The sequence below is a fragment of the Dermochelys coriacea genome, chromosome 2, assembly GCF_009764565.3.
Source record: "Dermochelys coriacea isolate rDerCor1 chromosome 2, rDerCor1.pri.v4, whole genome shotgun sequence".
Classification (NCBI taxonomy): Eukaryota; Metazoa; Chordata; order Testudines; family Dermochelyidae; genus Dermochelys; species Dermochelys coriacea.
In genome coordinates, this window is record NC_050069.1 from 75,386,717 (window position 1) to 75,403,792 (window position 17,076).

Sequence of the window (17,076 nt, forward strand, 5' to 3'; positions counted from 1 at the left end):
ATGGAGGAAGGATAGTCATGCATTTTTAAAATACATCTCTTCCCTCACTTCTTCCACCAGAACTTTTTTAAAGTTATTTTGAAATTGTCGTTATTTTGATAGATCAATTTCTTCTCCCCCAATCTTCTGATTTATTTTCATCTTTTGTATAGTATTCCAGATACTTTATTTAGCACCAGCACTATGTAATCCAAATAACCAGAGAGAAAATAGATACAAATTTTATTGACTACATTACCCAAAGTGTTGAGGTTCGCTCTTACTTGGATGAAGAGGTGAACTCCCCAGTGAAACTATCAAAGATGATAGCAAAAGGGGAGTACCAAGCCAAGTGAAAGCAATGACAGACACACTAATCAGGTGACAGTCATACATGTCCCACAACATAAAATGGTATGCAGAATCTAAACAGGTTTAAATGCTGTACAGAATTACTAAGTCCATAGTTTTTCCTCAACTTCAAGCAGTTTTAGACTCTGGCCCTGAGCTCTCTCTTTTTAAGGACCCATCGGTAGCTGTAATTTGACTTTTAGACATGTCTTGTATTTCTTTGGACTGCTGCTGTCATCAACGTGAAGAGACTGAGAATGGCCTATCTGGGCTGCATCTGGAAAATTAGACACTGATCACTAATGGGAATGAGAGCTGGTGGCTAAAGAAAGTGTGCTGACTAAAAGCTCCAAAATCAATGGGTATGAAGTTTTCAGCTTGTCACATTGATTAATGAGTGGGTAGAATGTCTGGTCAATTGACAATATTTAGGAATAGGCAGGGTGGTAATTATCATTCAAGCAGTTCATCAGTACATCTGGAAACAGTGTCTCTTGGAGAGGGGCTTAAATATGAAGACATCAAGTGTCAAAATCAGAATATCATATCTGAATCATTCACTGAAAAAAATACTGTTAACCAGTTAATCCTCCCACAAAACATGTGGAATGAACTACTAGAACTCTCTCATATGAACAGTTTGACCTAATAAGAAATAGTAATAATCTTATGCTCTTTTCAAATACAATGGAGAAGCTGCAAGCATTTCAGGAAAGATACACCTCCTTCATTAATCATTTCACCAAATAAATTTGTTACTACAAGAACAACCATGCTACACAATCATTTATTATTCTTCCACTAGAAAGATTCAAAGAGGAAGTAGCCAAACAAACTACAAAGCAGTGAAAATCCATTTTAAACACTGTAAACTATTAGTTACTATGTGAAAATACAAAGAAGAGAGATTATCTATAGACAGAGCTAGCTCTGCCTATAATAGGAGAAGATATTTTACGTTCTGCATTAGAACAAAAGGACCCAGGAGACTATTAATAAAACAACAGGTTTCAGAGTAGCAGCCCTGTTAGTCTGTATTCGCAAAAAGGAAAGGAGTACTTGTGGCACCTTAGAGACTAACAAATTTATTTGAGCATAAGCTTTCGTGAGCTACAGCGATGAAGTGAGCTGTAGCTCACGAAAGCTTATGCTCAAATAAATTTGTTAATCTCTAAGATGCCACAAGTACTCCTTTTCTTTTTAATAAAATAACAGTTACCCTAAGTGAAAGTAACTGTAAAATCAAATAGGGTGAATGCCAGAGGAAGTTCCATAAAACACATCTGCTCAGATCGCCAGCAGCACAACTCCCTCTTTCTTCCTTAATCCTTCCTTCACAACTAAGGAAGAGCAGGGGCTAAGGGTTTTTTTTTGGGGGGGGGGGGGTACTTTGAGCATTAAAAATAGTTCTTCATTTTTACAATTATGTGCTTCAACTTGTACAGGAACATGAGGTGGATTTTTTTCTCCTGCACATGAAGGGGATTGGGGGGAGGTATCTTGCATTAATCCCACTCCATAAAGAGTGGTGCAGACTGAGAAGTGGAGAAGGAAGAGGTTCTCATACTTGGTCTGTTTAAATGTAATAGCAAATGAGTAAATATTCTTAGCATATATTTTAGTGTGGTTAAAATAAAAAAGCAGTATTTCAAACGTGTTGATCGAAATACCATTAAAATACCTGCTAATATTGATCTGAGATACTAGAACTCACCAGGGCGCAGAAGGAGTCCCTACAGTTATAGTTGTTCTTCATTATGCAATGCAAGAAATCAAGATTTTTCAATGCAATATATTCATATTAGTAGTGGAGATTCTAGTCCCATAGGGCGTTATCACAACAACAGAATGGGTATTTTTGGTAACACCACCAAGCTTTTAACTATATGGATCTATGTCTGTAAGAATTCAGTACTACCCCTTGTCACCATTGCTAGTATTCTAGAAATCACTTGAAGTATTTGATGGGTGCAAACTCCAGGGAAGGCAAAGAGTTGTCTAGGACATAAATAGGAATGATTAAGGCTGCAAGTCTTCCACAGAGGTCATGGAAGTCACAGATTCGGTGACTTTCTGGGACCTCCTTGACTTTTGAAGCAGTAGGTGCAACTGACCTGGAGCAGTGGTCTGGGAGCAGCAGCAGGGCCCCAGGCAACACCCCCCAGCAGCATCGGCCCTGGGCTGCCCACCCCTAGCAACATAGGTTGGGCCCCAAGTCGCTCCCCCATAGCAGCAGCAGCGCGCCGGAGCCCCCCCTGAGAGGCAATAGCATCGCTGGAGCACCCCCGACACCTGTAATTTAGTCAGGGGTATTTATAGTACAAGCCATGCACAGATCACAGGCTCTGACTTTTTGATTATTACCATGACTGTCCATGACTTTTACTAAAAATACCCATGACTAAATCGTAGCCTTAGGAATGATGGAATGAAATTAAGAAAGGATTTTATTTTTCATTGAAAGTGTGAGTTACTAGGCTGTGAAGTAATCTCCAAAATGAAGCACCACAACTTGAAACCTTTAGAAGCAGAACAGACAAAGCATTAGAAAATACATTTTTGGGAATATTCCTGCACTAGTGGTGGATGGATTAAATGATTAAACAAAGCAATGTCCAAAAGTCAGCAGCACTGGTTGGGGAGCTAGTGTGGCCAAGTTGTGCTAAGGAGCCCTCACTAGAACATTAAACTGCCCTGCTTCAGCATATCACCAAAGGAAGGAGGCAGTGGAAGAACCAACCCTCCCCCCCATGCACAAGTCCTTACTCGCACACCTAATCTTTCTGTAGAAAAATAATTTTACTGCAGATAATCTTATACCCAACTGGTAAGATAGAAAAGGCTGACATATGAAGTGAAAGAATGCAACTTTTTACAGCAAAGATTTGTGTGTACATACACGCATGCATGCACACACAGGCATTGAATGGGAACACTGACCATGCAGAGCTCAGATGGGCAATGGTGTGCAGGAGAAAAGACTCTTCTCTTCCATGTGCAAGAGAAAGGCAATCAACACCCAGGAAGAGATATAAACCTGACTGTTCTAATGACACACAGCAACTGCCCCCGAAGTCTCCCCTCTTCTACCCCCCCCTTTTTTTTTTCCTTCTTCAATACACTGTTTTATTCAAGGGACCTAAATGCTTAAAATGAAAACAAATAGTTAGAAACATTCATTTATAAAAAGGCTGTACCAACCTCTTATGGTACAAATGGAATTGGCCTGTGTTGTAGAATCCAGTTCATCTAGTTTGACAGGGCTAGTCAGCTCACTGAAGTCAGCCTCAGCAGCTGTGTACAAAAGGGGCTTTTGTAACGAGAGAACGGTACGTTCAACACAAATAATCCTACCTGCCAACAAAGACATTTTAATTTATTACAGTAACAAGGAAAAAGGTGACCACATTGTCATGGCCAATAAAGACAATGCTTTCTGCCAGTTACTAACCAGATAGATGGATTATTTCAGATTTCCTCCACAACAACATATTTGGTTTTTGAATGAAATACATATAATGCTCCTGGTGAGCTCAGTGCCTTCTGAGCAAAAAGATTTTGCTAAGTCAGATTTTTAAAAAAAGAGAGATTCAAATTCAATTCAAACAGGATTGTTATTTATTCACTGGAAGCATGTGGTTTTTGTCTGTTGTTTAATCATATACCTTTGTACTTCTCTTAGAGGAGTTTTTATTTGTTTAAATCTGTCCTGAGGCAAGGCACATGCAGTACTTTACTCTCCAAAGCAGGAATTGCCCAAACTGTTACTCACCTGCACCTAAATGCCACATCTCATTTGCATAATATGAACCAGATTTCAACTCCTAAGGGTAAATAGATTGTTCAATGGATTTGGTAACAGGACATGGAGCCTTTCATAAGTAGGTCAATGGCTCAAACCCAGGCTGGATTGATGGTGACTGAAAGTCACTAATCTGACGTCTTATGTGAAATTGATTTGGCGTTCTCATTCTATTTCCTGGTGGACAAATATACACATCCTAAGATTGTCACAACCATTGGCACTAAACTGGCTCGCTAATTGGGTGCCTTGGAAGAGAGGCCAAAGAATGAACGGGCATAGAAATGGAACTATCTTCCCATAGATGACCATATGGTCATTGAAGAGCTACATTGAAAAGGCAGTGTGGGGCAGCTTGCAATGCCTCTGGCTGTAGGGAAACAGAGGTGTCAGGTCTCTGGTTGTCATTAACCCTACTCCTTCTAGGGGCAGTAAATTCAGTTAATCTAAAAGAATGAAAAAAAATTATTGAAAACAACAGTTATAATTCCCCCTTCCCCAGATATTGGGTCCCAGCTTACAACGCTTCATCTTGATCTGGGTGTTTTAGAGTCTCAGAAGGTTGAATGTCTATAATAAAGCTTTGAATGCCCATAGGTCACAGTTAATTTATTTTGGCCCCCGTACCATGAACAAACAGCTTACCATTTCCTCGTAAAGCATCCTTGAAGAAGATAACACAGTGGGACGCATTGGTGAGTGCCTCCATCACTTTCTTATCAAGAACACATGATGAAGCAATATATACAGGTACAGTCTTTGGAGTTCCACAGTTGCCTTTAGCCCCGCTCTGCAGTGTGAAGTCGGTCACAAATAACCAAAATTCCCTTTGACCCACAAAAACACTACATTTTACCTAGGATTTCAAAAAGAAAGGGCAAAACATTTTCATTTAATTGTAATACAATTTGATTAAACTAATAGCAGAACTGAAGACTAAAACAGCTCCATCTTCTCATAACAAACAAAACTCACTGAGACCATGATGTTTAGAGTTTGGACAGGAAGAGAAGTGAGGGTTAGGACAGGATTAGTTAACATGTGTTAACCCTTTCGCTGGCACAGATGCAGATTAACATCTTTTATCTTAATTCAGCTGGTCAACCTGAGTGGAGAGTCTGGGGTTACCTCAACCAGCTAGTGTCATAATACAATTTGCTCCATCCACACTGGAGTTTTAAAATATATTAGTTAAAATGTGTTAGCTAGTAACACTTTAAAAATACACCTTTTATGCTAGTCTGGACAAGGCCTTATATGAGCTTTGTAGTTTAAAAAAAAAAAAGTCTCAGACTGACGTTATTCCTGCATAAGCAAATATTGTCATCAGACTCTCTCATATGCACCATCGCCTGAGTAACAGCTGCTATAGGTTACAAAATTGGATGTTTTTCTTACTGGTGAACAAATAGCATCTTCCAAAAATTTTGAAAAATACATCTAATTATAAACTAAATTATTCATAAAAAGTTCTAGAGAAACGAGGGAATCAACCCTGACTACGCAAGTCTTCTGTCTGTTTAGGACAGGGAGAAATATATTCTGGTATTGCTAAAATAAGCAACATGAAAACAGATGATGTCACAGCCAAAATACCTACACTTTATGTTAGACTTCATATCTGAAAACATGATTACCAGTAGCTCATTAGTGTTTTAACATGTTTCACATTACTTTGATGAACAAATTAGACAGACGGATATTAAATTTATTAAAAGATCTACCAAGTTCAGCTGGGCTAAAGTTTGGCAATTTGCGTTTTCTTGTGTCTGTTTGCAAAGCTTTTGTAATTCTCTGTGTGTTCCCAATCCACCTTAAATGCTTCAGTGTTTTATTTTATATCTACAATTCATGCAAAGAGAGCACTCAGGAGCAGCTCTATAATAATGAAGTAGTGTATAATGATGATAGAGAAAAGAGATTTTTAGGTAAATAAACTTAATTTAGATCCAAGTATTCAAGGAAATATAAACATTGTGTAACTTTTTTTCTGAAGGATTTATGATTTTTTTAAAACAATACTTCAAAGCTTAGATAATATGGTGATGGGTGCTACCATAACATTATATATAGATATAGCCTTTTAATTTTCAAGAATACAGTATAATTTTTATTGAAGCATGTAAGTAGAAGATACTGTGCAAATACCAGAATCTTTATCATCTCAATTATTTATTGGAATTTAATTCTAACTTCCTCCACCTCACCTCCCGCCCCAAGAGAATGTCTACATTTCTAAATATAAAGATATATGAACTCATAAAGTCACATTCATCTATTACAGGTTATGAGACAACGAGAACCTCAGCTCTTATTTCCAACAGCAAATTAAACCTGAAAAATCAGACCCTTTAAAACTAGCCATTTGTTCATATTAGTAGCTCCCAGAACAAATACACTGATTGGAAATGGTAGTTGGCAGAATTCATAACTCAGATGCAACAATTTATTCTGGTTCCTTAGTATACGTTTTTTATTGTACTTATCCTCAAGTTCCCTCTGTAACAGCTACATGCATCTGATCATCTTCCACATGTGCAGAGTTTTAAAACAGTCTCGAAAGACTGACTTTTACAGCTGTCACGAGAGTTACCCCAGAGCTTTTAAAAGCTAGTCTTTAGAGGTACACAACAGAAGAGTCAGCCAAAAAGTAAAATAACAACAACAGTAATAATCACAAGTCATTTTAAAATCATCATCTTTGTGTGTGACAATGTGTGACAATTTGTTCTGAACAGAAAGGAAACAACAGACAAACAGCAGCAGGATTGAGTTATAAAAAAGGACAACTCCTCAAGCACAGATGGAATATATTTCCTCATTTTCCTTTTCTACCACAGTACTTATTCGGAATAATAAATAAATAATAAGAGGCATATTTCCATTCCCCTTTCACCCAAATAAGACATTGCAGAATACCAATCAAGTGGCTATTTGGACTGAACACTGTTGCTTTTTAAAATACAGTAATATAAATGAACTACAAAATGTACACAATTCATACAGAGTATTTTCCCAGTTCTGAATAACGAGTCTGAAGAAGACATTAAAACTGATTCAAGGTCCTCACTTCACATTTTATTACACAATAATCTTGCGTGTGAAGGACGACTCCTCTTGGCAAAGACTGAAGCAATCAACAAGTTGCTGCACATGACATTTTATTTCTGGAAGGATTAGATGAGTGACACACAAACAGCAGGTAAGTTACATCCCGAGAGCAGCTATCCAAAAGTGAAACATTCTTCATTACCTTTGTAGTAGAGTTTTCCAATAATTTATGAGTCCTTACTTTGTTAATTTACAAAAGTCTAGTGCATACAGTTAAATAGTAAATGATCACTTACAACGACTGGCTTATCAAACATTTTAACAACATGGAAGTATATATAGGTCTTTCCTAGTAGGCACATGAAAATTCTTCAAAAAAATAGGAGTACTTGTGGCACCTTAGAGACTAACAAATTTATTAGAGCATAAGCTTTCGTGAGCTACAGCTCACTTCATCGGATGCAAAAAAATGTACATCCCAGCATAGTTGATCTCTTTTCTAAGTAAATCACCAGGAACTTCTAAAATAGAATACTGCTACACAATATTGATTCAGATATAGGCACATCTAAAATCAGTGATCTCCTAATCAGTCAACCAGTTACAAACGCAATCTACTTTTCTGCAATTAAAATAATTTTTAGAGGAAAGTTTCTTTTTTTGTTGTTTGTTTGAAAATAGGGCAGGGAGACAAATCTGTGTATCTAATTCCCCTACTGATGCCCTCAGGATCTCATAATTTCATCTTGCTTTAAAACCCACACAAATGCCCATGCCATTTAACTTGGGGAAATCATCATTGAGCAATAAAAGGCACTAATTTCTCAGGAGTCAATTGTGCTGCTTGCCTAAATATCAGATTATAACCCATGAGCCCTGGAAGCAAGAGACGATTTTTGACCTGAAACTGAATTCAGAATTGTGTCATGGTGATGGGGAGCACTTCCAGCTTCTGAGCTGGTCCTGTTAGAATTAAATCCCTTCAAATTTCCTTATCTTTGTTCATTATTTTTGTTTGACACTATTTTTCTTGTCAAGGTATCCTCCATCTACTGCATATTCAGTAGTCTGGAGAAAATCAGTAATGCAAAATCCCTTTAACTACTGATACAGAGGGGCGAGCATCACTTTGAAAAAAAAAATCCAGAAGTAAAAAAATCCAATGTGGATGGCAGACAAATTTGCCTAAGAGCTCCTTCTTTTTACTAGTAGATTAGAGAAGCTAAATGCTGCTCTTGGGTGCACCTGGATGGCTCCCCTTGAAGCTAGGGGGAGCTGCCCAGTAGCACACAAGGACAGAATCACTCTCTTTCTATACCCATCATCTGCCAAAGTCTGCACTCAGATGTACCACTGAATGGGGACTTCTCAGGTGCATCTGAAGGCAGAATTTAATTGTAAAACAGATTCTCTTTTTGGTTGTCACTGCAGATCCCAGCTGGTTTCAATGGGAGCTGCCTGGTCATATATAAGGTGAAAATTTGTCCCATGATAAACAGCACTTGATTCAGAAGAAATTAGTTTTCTAACTTAAACAGAAGCGAGACCAAGTAGAACAGTTCTTCTTGTTGCCCATCCTACCTACTGATAGTTCCACTCAGCTCTTGAAGAGTATCTGAAAAGTAAATGTTTTACCTAAACACAGCAAATATCTGCTTCTTCACACACATTACATTGGTTTTAGTACATTTAATTGCTAAAAAGTAAAATTACCTGCAGCCTTCGATATATAACTTGTGCCCAAAAGCTACAACGTTGATTAAAATCACCAACCTGCCATACAATTTAAAACGGAAGATTAGTCAAATATGGTATTATATATCTATTACATTAGCAATACAAAATACCTGTTATTGCACTTTTAAAAAAGTTACCTGAAGAATTTCCTTTAGACTATGCACAGTTGGGGGCAGGTACAAATTGGAAATCTGTCCTTCCTCACCTACATTGACATGTCTTGTATCAGGTTGAGCCGTAAGAATGTAACAAAAGCTGGGAGGAGGAAGGTTAGTTTTAATCTGTTGAAAATAAATAAAAAAATGGGAACCAATTAAAAGTATTTTAATATGACCAATACTACTTAGGACTTGCGCAGCACTTTGAAAATGTGTGATGTAAACATTTAACTGATACAACACCCCTGTGAAGTAGGAACCAATGAAAATTTAATGTTTTCATGTTGCAAATGAAATCAGTTTGTAAGAGTCATCCTTTTTCCTAATTTGACATTGATCCATAGCTCAAAAATATCACACAGTTTGGCATAATGGACAACCACTATGACTGCTTTGTGACAGGGCAGTTTTGAGAGTTACAAATTCTATGATTTTCATGTTTTCAAAAAAATGTGCGACTTCTGAGACTTGGGGATTTTTTTGTATGTGGGTGGGTGACAGTAAACAGCTGAAGCAGCTTTACTGAGAATGCTGAAAGCTGCCAAGTTAAATCCTGGGCAGCACAGAGAGAAAATGGAGAACAGCAGCAATTCAGCAACAACATGAACTTCTCTCTGCTAGAACCAGCCCTTATTTCCCTTAAACAGCTATATGATGGAATAACCACACTAGCAATCCCCATTCAAAGAAGTCTCAAACTAGAATAGCTTCTCAGAATGCAGGGTCAGCCCTATAGTTTTATTTGAATTTATCAGTTTGTAAAATTCTACTCTAGGGATGTTGTTTAGGAGTTAAAAAAGCACTTTATATAATAAAGGAAAGCTGGATTAATGAAAACAGCTTGTTCAGCCATTAAAAAGTACTTCCACATAAGGAAAAAAATGTCAAAACAAGATGTTTCCTTTTGAATATATCAAAAAAGATAGTTTGGTGTACATATGGCACAAGAGAAGTCTATTCCAGAGACCTCTTCATACAGCAACATTTTATTATTCATATTTTTAATTATATCTAAAAGAATGTGCTTTTAGGCACATTTATATCAATAACAAATATATCAAAATTAAACAACATACTGCCAAAAATTGGAAGCAATAATAAACTTCATTGTGGCATCTTCAAATATTAGAATCCTAGGTTTGTGAAATACACTTTAAGTGTATGACAATGGGAAGTTTCCTCTCTATTATTTATTTTTAATTATGATTATTAATTATTATTATTAAAGTAAAATAATTTAAAAGAAAATGAAAGTTATAACAATATTACACAACATTTAAGAGTTCTGCTCCATCCATAGATGCTCCCACTGCTGCCTACTTGTTGCAGCACATACATCAATCCATTTTTTTGAGACTTGTGAAATACCTAGATTGTATGAGGGGTGAATCAAAGACAGATCAGTAGTTTTATTCAGAATTGGTCTTGCTTTTTCAGGTTGTCAGAACTTTAATGATATTATTTTAAAACATCAGGTTTTAATTTTGTTCTCCAATGTAAACCTCTTAGCAATGTAAAAAGTATGTTGTGGCAAAGAGATTCATGGGATTTTTTCCCTGGAGTAACAAACGATCACCTTTTCAATTTCCTTTGTGTTGGTTACTTTTTTCCCCATGGGTAAGTTTCTTTATTTTTTAAATCATGCACACCCAATTTATAAAACTGTATAGCACCTGGCACAATGGGGCCCTGCCCTGCATGAGACCTCTAGGTTCTAATGTAATGCACATAATTAAATAACACCAAAACCTTCTCTCCAACATGAGAGTTATACAGGAATACCAGAACAGCATAAGTACATGATTCTCAATGATTAAAACAACACCACATCTCAAAACTTTCCCATCAGAGTAATACTCCCATACAACACACAATAGACAAAGTTTCTTTTCTGAATATAATATCAATTAAGGGAAATTAACAGATAAAATCCCAGATTTACAGTGCACATTAGCATCACATTTTAGTTTGAAATTCACAGAAATGCTCACACTGTTTTTTATTATGCCAAGATTGTTTTAGTGCTCAGTTAAACCTCCAGATGATAATGTTCCTGCAGGGTGAGTACCACCAATCAGAATCACTCCAGCATGCAAAGGAAGTTAGAACAGCCCTTACTTTGACCTGTAGAACAGTCCTGTCCTTACTGAGTTCTACCGTTATATTTTCTGGTTTGCCTTCACAGCATCTGATCTAATTTGTATTTCCTGTAGAAGGAGAGGACTACCAAACTAGTGACCAACGCTGTATTCCACCATAATGTGTAAAAGGAGTACACATGGAGTACACATCTATAATGATGGATAAGCAGTGGCGGATTAGCCCCTGGGCCAACAGGGCCTGTGCCCGGGGCCCTGGAAAAATGTGCACCCCCATGTGCTGGAGGAGATAAGGGGGGGACTGCAGGCAGAAGGGGTGGGGAGGAGACCCTACAAAACTGTAATCCACCTCTGTGGATGAGATCAAGGTGTTGGCAGGGGTGGCCAACCTGAGCCTGAGAAGGCGCCAGAATTTACTAATGTACATTGCCAAAGAGCCACAGTAATACGTCAGTAGCCCCTCATCAGCTCCTCCACCCCCTGCTCCCAATACCTCCTGCCGGCTGGCAGCCCCACCAATCAATGCCTCCCCTCCCTTCCCGCACCTCCTGATAAGCTGTTTCGTGGCATGCAGGAGGTTCTGGGGGGGAGCAAGGGCAGGCTCGGGGAGGGCAAAGGAAGGGGTGGAGTGGGGCAGGGCCTGTGTCAGAGCCAGGGATTGAGCAGTGAGCAACCCCCCAGCACATTGTAAAGTTGGCACCTGTAGCTCCAGCCCGGGAGTCGGTGCCTATACAAGGAGCTGCATATGAATTTCTGAAGAGCCACATGTGGCTCCGGAGCCACAGGTTGGCCACCCCTGGTCTAGAGGATGGGGGTAGGCAGTTAGTCTAGAATGAAGGGAGAAGCAATAGAGCATAGCTGTATGTCTAAAGGGACTGGGAGAATCTGACAACCCAAACAAACATGTGCATACTATACATACAAGACCTTTAATTTTGGATGAAGAAACACAGTTCAGTAAAATACACCTTACCGCTTCACAGTCTTGACTTTGACCAGGAATTTTTAGAGGCACTAATGGAGACCACAAACTGTCTATCAGACTGAAAAGTCCCAATGCCCTTAGGAAAAAAAAAATACAACCTGGTTCAAAAGGGTTTCAATTAATTTGAATCTTCATATGATTGTGAAAACTAATCTAAGTCATATTTGTTCATCAGACGTGATTTTTGTGTGGCCTAATTTAATTCCCATGATCTCTGCTGCAGAGCAAGAGAGAAAAAGAAAGATAATTAATTGCTGGCTATTAAAGTTTCATTTAATTCTTTGCCTATAAAAAGATGCAATATGATTATTGATAAACACTGCCACTGTACAAGACACATATCAATCCAGTTCCTTATTTAAGAGTTTTCAATCTAGAATATTTGCAATAAGCAGAGTAAAACTAAATTTGCCGCTGAACTAAAAATGTTTGACTTTCTTGCCTTTTTCTGACCTCAGAGGTCAACTGGCCATAGAACCTTACAAGAAAGTCAAGGTAGATGTGATATTCTAATGTACAAAACAAACATGATTTTGTTTTTATTTTAGTTATTTTTAAAATAACACCAAGCATTCATTGTATATCATAAAGAAGCACAAATGGGCACAGTCCCACTTTATTTTTCCTTTGCATTTCATCCTTTATCCATTTTTTTAAATCTAAGTACTCTATTTTGCATTTAGAAACCTACATACAAAATGGACAAACCCCTTGGATAAGTGGACTGGGGTGAGACAAGTTTAGGGAAAGAGGAATAACAGACTGAGGAGAAATAAGGGTGGATGCAAATAAAGAAATGAAAATAATACTTTGCTTTTCTTTACGTCTTCCATTCAAGGATCTCAAAGTGGATTATCAACATTCACAAAGCTGATTTTATAGTACTTTGTACACCTTTGATATCCCTCCTACTATTAGCTGTGCTTTTCAGATGGGAAAACCGTGGAACAGCAAAGTTGAGTACATGTGTCTAGCAGAGCCAGGAGGAGAATCTAAGGGCTTGTCTACACTCAGGAAAGTTAAGACAAATTGAAAATTTATAGAAGTGTAAAGTTAAAGCACATTAGTTACAGTGCATTAAAGCCCTGTTTGGTCACTCTCATTTATAAGTGAAGTGGCCTTGATGTTTGTGGGAGGCAGCGTGGTCTCATGGCTAGTGCAGGGAGCTGCATTTGGGGATTAAGCTACAGGAACCAAGGTAACTTTACTTCTGTATAAGAGACTACACGTAGAGGTTTAATGCGTGCATGTGGAGGTCACAAAGTAAGAGTGGAATAGTTAACACAGGCAATAAACTGTAGAAGCTTATCTGCACAGATGACCCATGCCCTGCCTCCAACGCCCAAGGGATGATTCTGTCTCCTCCCAGAGGCTGTGTTGGTGCCTCACACAGGAGGTGTGAAGTTTGCTCTTATTACTTATATTTTACCGGGGAAGGGTAACTGACTTTTCTATATACAATGGGAAGCAGCCTATCTTGCTTGAACTAGAAGTACCTAATTGCTACTCTGAAACCTAATTGCACAGTAATTCACACCACTTGTTTACAAATCAGGGAAACAAAATTACTTAGCAACTGTCTATCTACTAAATATCTTGGCCCCACACTTTCCTTTGATGTTATTAGTCAGACTAGTGACATGGAGGTTATAACACCAGAGGGATCAGCAAAGGTAGAAATCAAGTTGTGCTTCTCTCTCTACCAGGCTGGAAATTCTGTTTTGGAGCTGTTATTTGTGAATGCTGGGGGAGTATCAGTCACTGCCCCTTCCAAAGGACCTGCTTCCCCACCCACATGGAATCCAGAAGGCATTGCATTTGCATATCTACACTCCAAACATTCATGGACTTTGCTTCCTAGGCAGTTGGGGAGAAGGGATTGGAAACCACACAGGGACTATATCCTCATCTTTGGAAAATGGTTTCCCCTAACAATGAATGAAATTAACCCTGCACAGCAAGCTGGTACAAGGCCTATGCAATCCTGGTGTCCCACTTGAGCCAAAATTTCAAGGATTGAGGGGTGCATAGGCTTTGTGTATGCAGGCCCTCTGAAAAAGGCTGTATTTCACACAACATTGGTAGCACTTGCTATGGAACCAAGCCAAAGTGTGCAACTTCAGCTGGCTCTGTGCTACAGTGAAAGGTCAGGGTTGACCTACAGTGAGTAAGGAATTTCTTTCACTGTATAATAAGAAAGGCGAACTCCCTGCACGTTTGCTCTGTGTTTGTGCATGGTAGTGGAGAGGGGAATAATGGCAATTTTTTAAAAACATTTTTGTGACAATGTTTTTGAATATTTTTATGACAAAAGAAACATGGACAAAATAAAAAGAAGCAACAGGTACAAGGAAAAAACCATCATATTTTAAATAATGTTCTTCTTACCTAAAACAGAAATAATCTAATCTAATACTCTGTATTCTTATTCTTCCTACAAAACAAAGGGTTGAATCCCTTTTGTAAATTAAAAACAAAACCCCTCAACTAATCATGTTATGTCATGACCAGCAACTTCATAACGAACTAAAAAATGCGCATGGAAAAAATCCTTCCATCCCATGCCGAATGCAGAAATATGTTGTCTATCGATAACCATAATGTACAAGGATTCAGGGAATAGTGGTCTTATGACAAGGATCCCTCTCCATGTCAAATGCTCTCCCTTTCTCTTGCCCTGAATCTTTCCAGCTCTGTTCACAGCCCATACAAGTAGGAACTTGTTTTTACAACCATTATACTTGAAAATCATTATTTACAACTTTACTCTTAAAAGTTGAACATGCTGCCTCTTTTTCTGTAGATCCGTAAACTCAAACTATCCTGTCTGAACCCTCAGTTCTGGCTGAGGTTTTAATAATCCCTATTGTTAAACAAGTTGAACATACAGTTGACCGAATGAAAAAACAACAACAACAAAACAAACGAAACCACCACCTCCTGCATGTGCAGAAGTAACTCATGACCTATTTAATAAATCATCTTAAACCACTGAATGGAACAATTACTAGAAGATAGATACTGATATGAACAATAACAGAGACAAGTAGCTGCCACTCCCACCCCCTTGGAATAAAGAATGTGCTGCCCCATTCTGAGGCTGCTTTCATATATATGCCTAATCATCTCCCTCCCCAGTTTCACACTTCAGCAGTGTAATCAGGAAACACAAACCACCTTCTGTTTCTTACCTTTTGTCTTTTAGTGTGTATGTGTGGTGTAATCTTTGATTTTTGATAAAGAAGGTAGATATTAACATCTGTTTAACAGATGGGTGAGCTGAGACTTTGACTTTGTTGACACTACAGACATTTTTGATAAATTTCTCAACACTGCGAACACCAGCAACATTAGAAGCTCTAATATAGACAGGTGTTTAGCTGCAGACAATCTTTTGGCACCATGTCACCTTACCCTGCCGGGAGAAAGTTTAACTGATGCATTTGAAGCACTTGACTATGTTTCTATCTTAGTTATTCTGCAGCAAAATGCAATTTATAAATATTTTTACTTAAAAATCATGACACAGCAAATTCAGGAGAAAATGAGACAGTATAAAGAGAAAGGATAAAAACCAAGACAGATAAAAGAAGAAAAGGACAAAGAAGAAAGAAGGGAGAGAATGGGTCTACGAACTAGTAAAATGTAAGAAGCTAGGTAATGTAGTGTAATGGTTGCAGAAGGGGACAGGAAGCATGAATCCTGGGTTCCATCCCAAGGTCTGCCATAGGCTTGCCATGTGGACTTGAGCAAGTTACTTAAACCTCTTTATTTCTCAATAAACTCCACTGTAATGGGCATAATACAGACCTACATCACAGTGGTGTTGAAATTAACACCTTTAGAGTGTTTCAGGATCCCCAGATGAAAGGTGCAAAAGATCTACATGTCATGATCACAGCTAGAATTGGAAGAGAAAGTCATATATGAAGAGAATATTCTTCTTTCATTTCCAGCTAGAGAACTGCACATCTTGTGAGAAAACTTGATCTCACGAGATTTCCTGCCCTGTCTACAGTCCAAAGACATTAGGATATTTACTCAAATTGAATCTTCAATCTTTTGGCTTACTCATCAATACTAGAGAAAACAGTAGCGAATATCTGGTATACACACCATCTTTCTTTTGGCTAAATCACCCTGTCAGTTTTCTCGGGAAAAGACCATCCGTATCGTAGAACACATATTACCTCAAACATGTTCAGTGGAGTACACTTAATGAAACAGAATATGGTACCTGGATTTGGCAGCATCAGGGATGCCAGAGAAGTGCAGCATAGAACATCTAAAGTCGTGGCTGCTGGAAAACACAGAGATTACACAATTCCTTGTAGGAACTGGCATCGGTACCTCTACCAGTCCATGGTGCTGACCTGTATTTTATGGGTTAGTAGTTATGATTCACTGCTGATTGCATCCAACCAGAAGACTACAGGGTACAAGAATTCAGAAAGTTCTGTATCAGGAGGGGACTCTCTGGGTGCCTGGCAAAAACACTTACATGGAGGACAATACCAAATTGATAAAAACTTTATTGAGATTAACAAAAGAATAATAAATGCTATGAAATTTATGACTGCAAAACAGTGAAATAATTCCAAAACCCCTGGTGGTAACATTCCTATTATAAGTACCTTAATTTAACATACTCACATCCTTCCTTGAGGACCCGGTAATAGGAGGTGAAGGACCAGCCTTACTCCTGGCATGCCCTATAACACGATGGTGCTGGCTTCCCAATAGTTAGGAATGTTGAGTAGTTATACTATACTACACAAGTTGAGCTGATAGCATGATAGAAGATAGAATGATAGGTAGATAAAAAGAATACTATATTCTATAGAATACAGGAGAACAAAGCATAGAAAGAGCTAAAGACTAAAAGAGTGCTAAAAGAGCTCGAAGCTAAAAGAC

At 38.2% G+C, this 17,076-nt stretch overlaps 1 protein-coding gene across 6 annotated transcripts in view; it reads right to left on the reverse strand.

The window, feature by feature from the left end:
- SPIDR (scaffold protein involved in DNA repair) overlaps nucleotides 1–17,076 on the reverse strand; it is a 318,808-nt gene that overhangs the window by 8,944 nt on the left and 292,788 nt on the right. For 4 of the 6 annotated variants that reach the window (XM_038388517.2, XM_043507890.1, XM_043507886.1 and 1 more), the window contains 5 exons: nucleotides 12,151–12,238; nucleotides 9,058–9,201; nucleotides 8,897–8,956; nucleotides 4,778–4,988; nucleotides 3,532–3,684 (listed from right to left, as the gene is read on the reverse strand). In XM_038388517.2, the coding sequence (XP_038244445.1) occupies nucleotides 3,532–3,684; nucleotides 4,778–4,988; nucleotides 8,897–8,956; nucleotides 9,058–9,201; nucleotides 12,151–12,238 (656 nt within the window). The remainder of the gene's footprint in view (nucleotides 1–3,531; nucleotides 3,685–4,777; nucleotides 4,989–8,896; nucleotides 8,957–9,057; nucleotides 9,202–12,150; nucleotides 12,239–17,076) is intronic. The other 2 variants (XM_043507888.1, XM_043507889.1) reach the window with 2 other exon arrangements.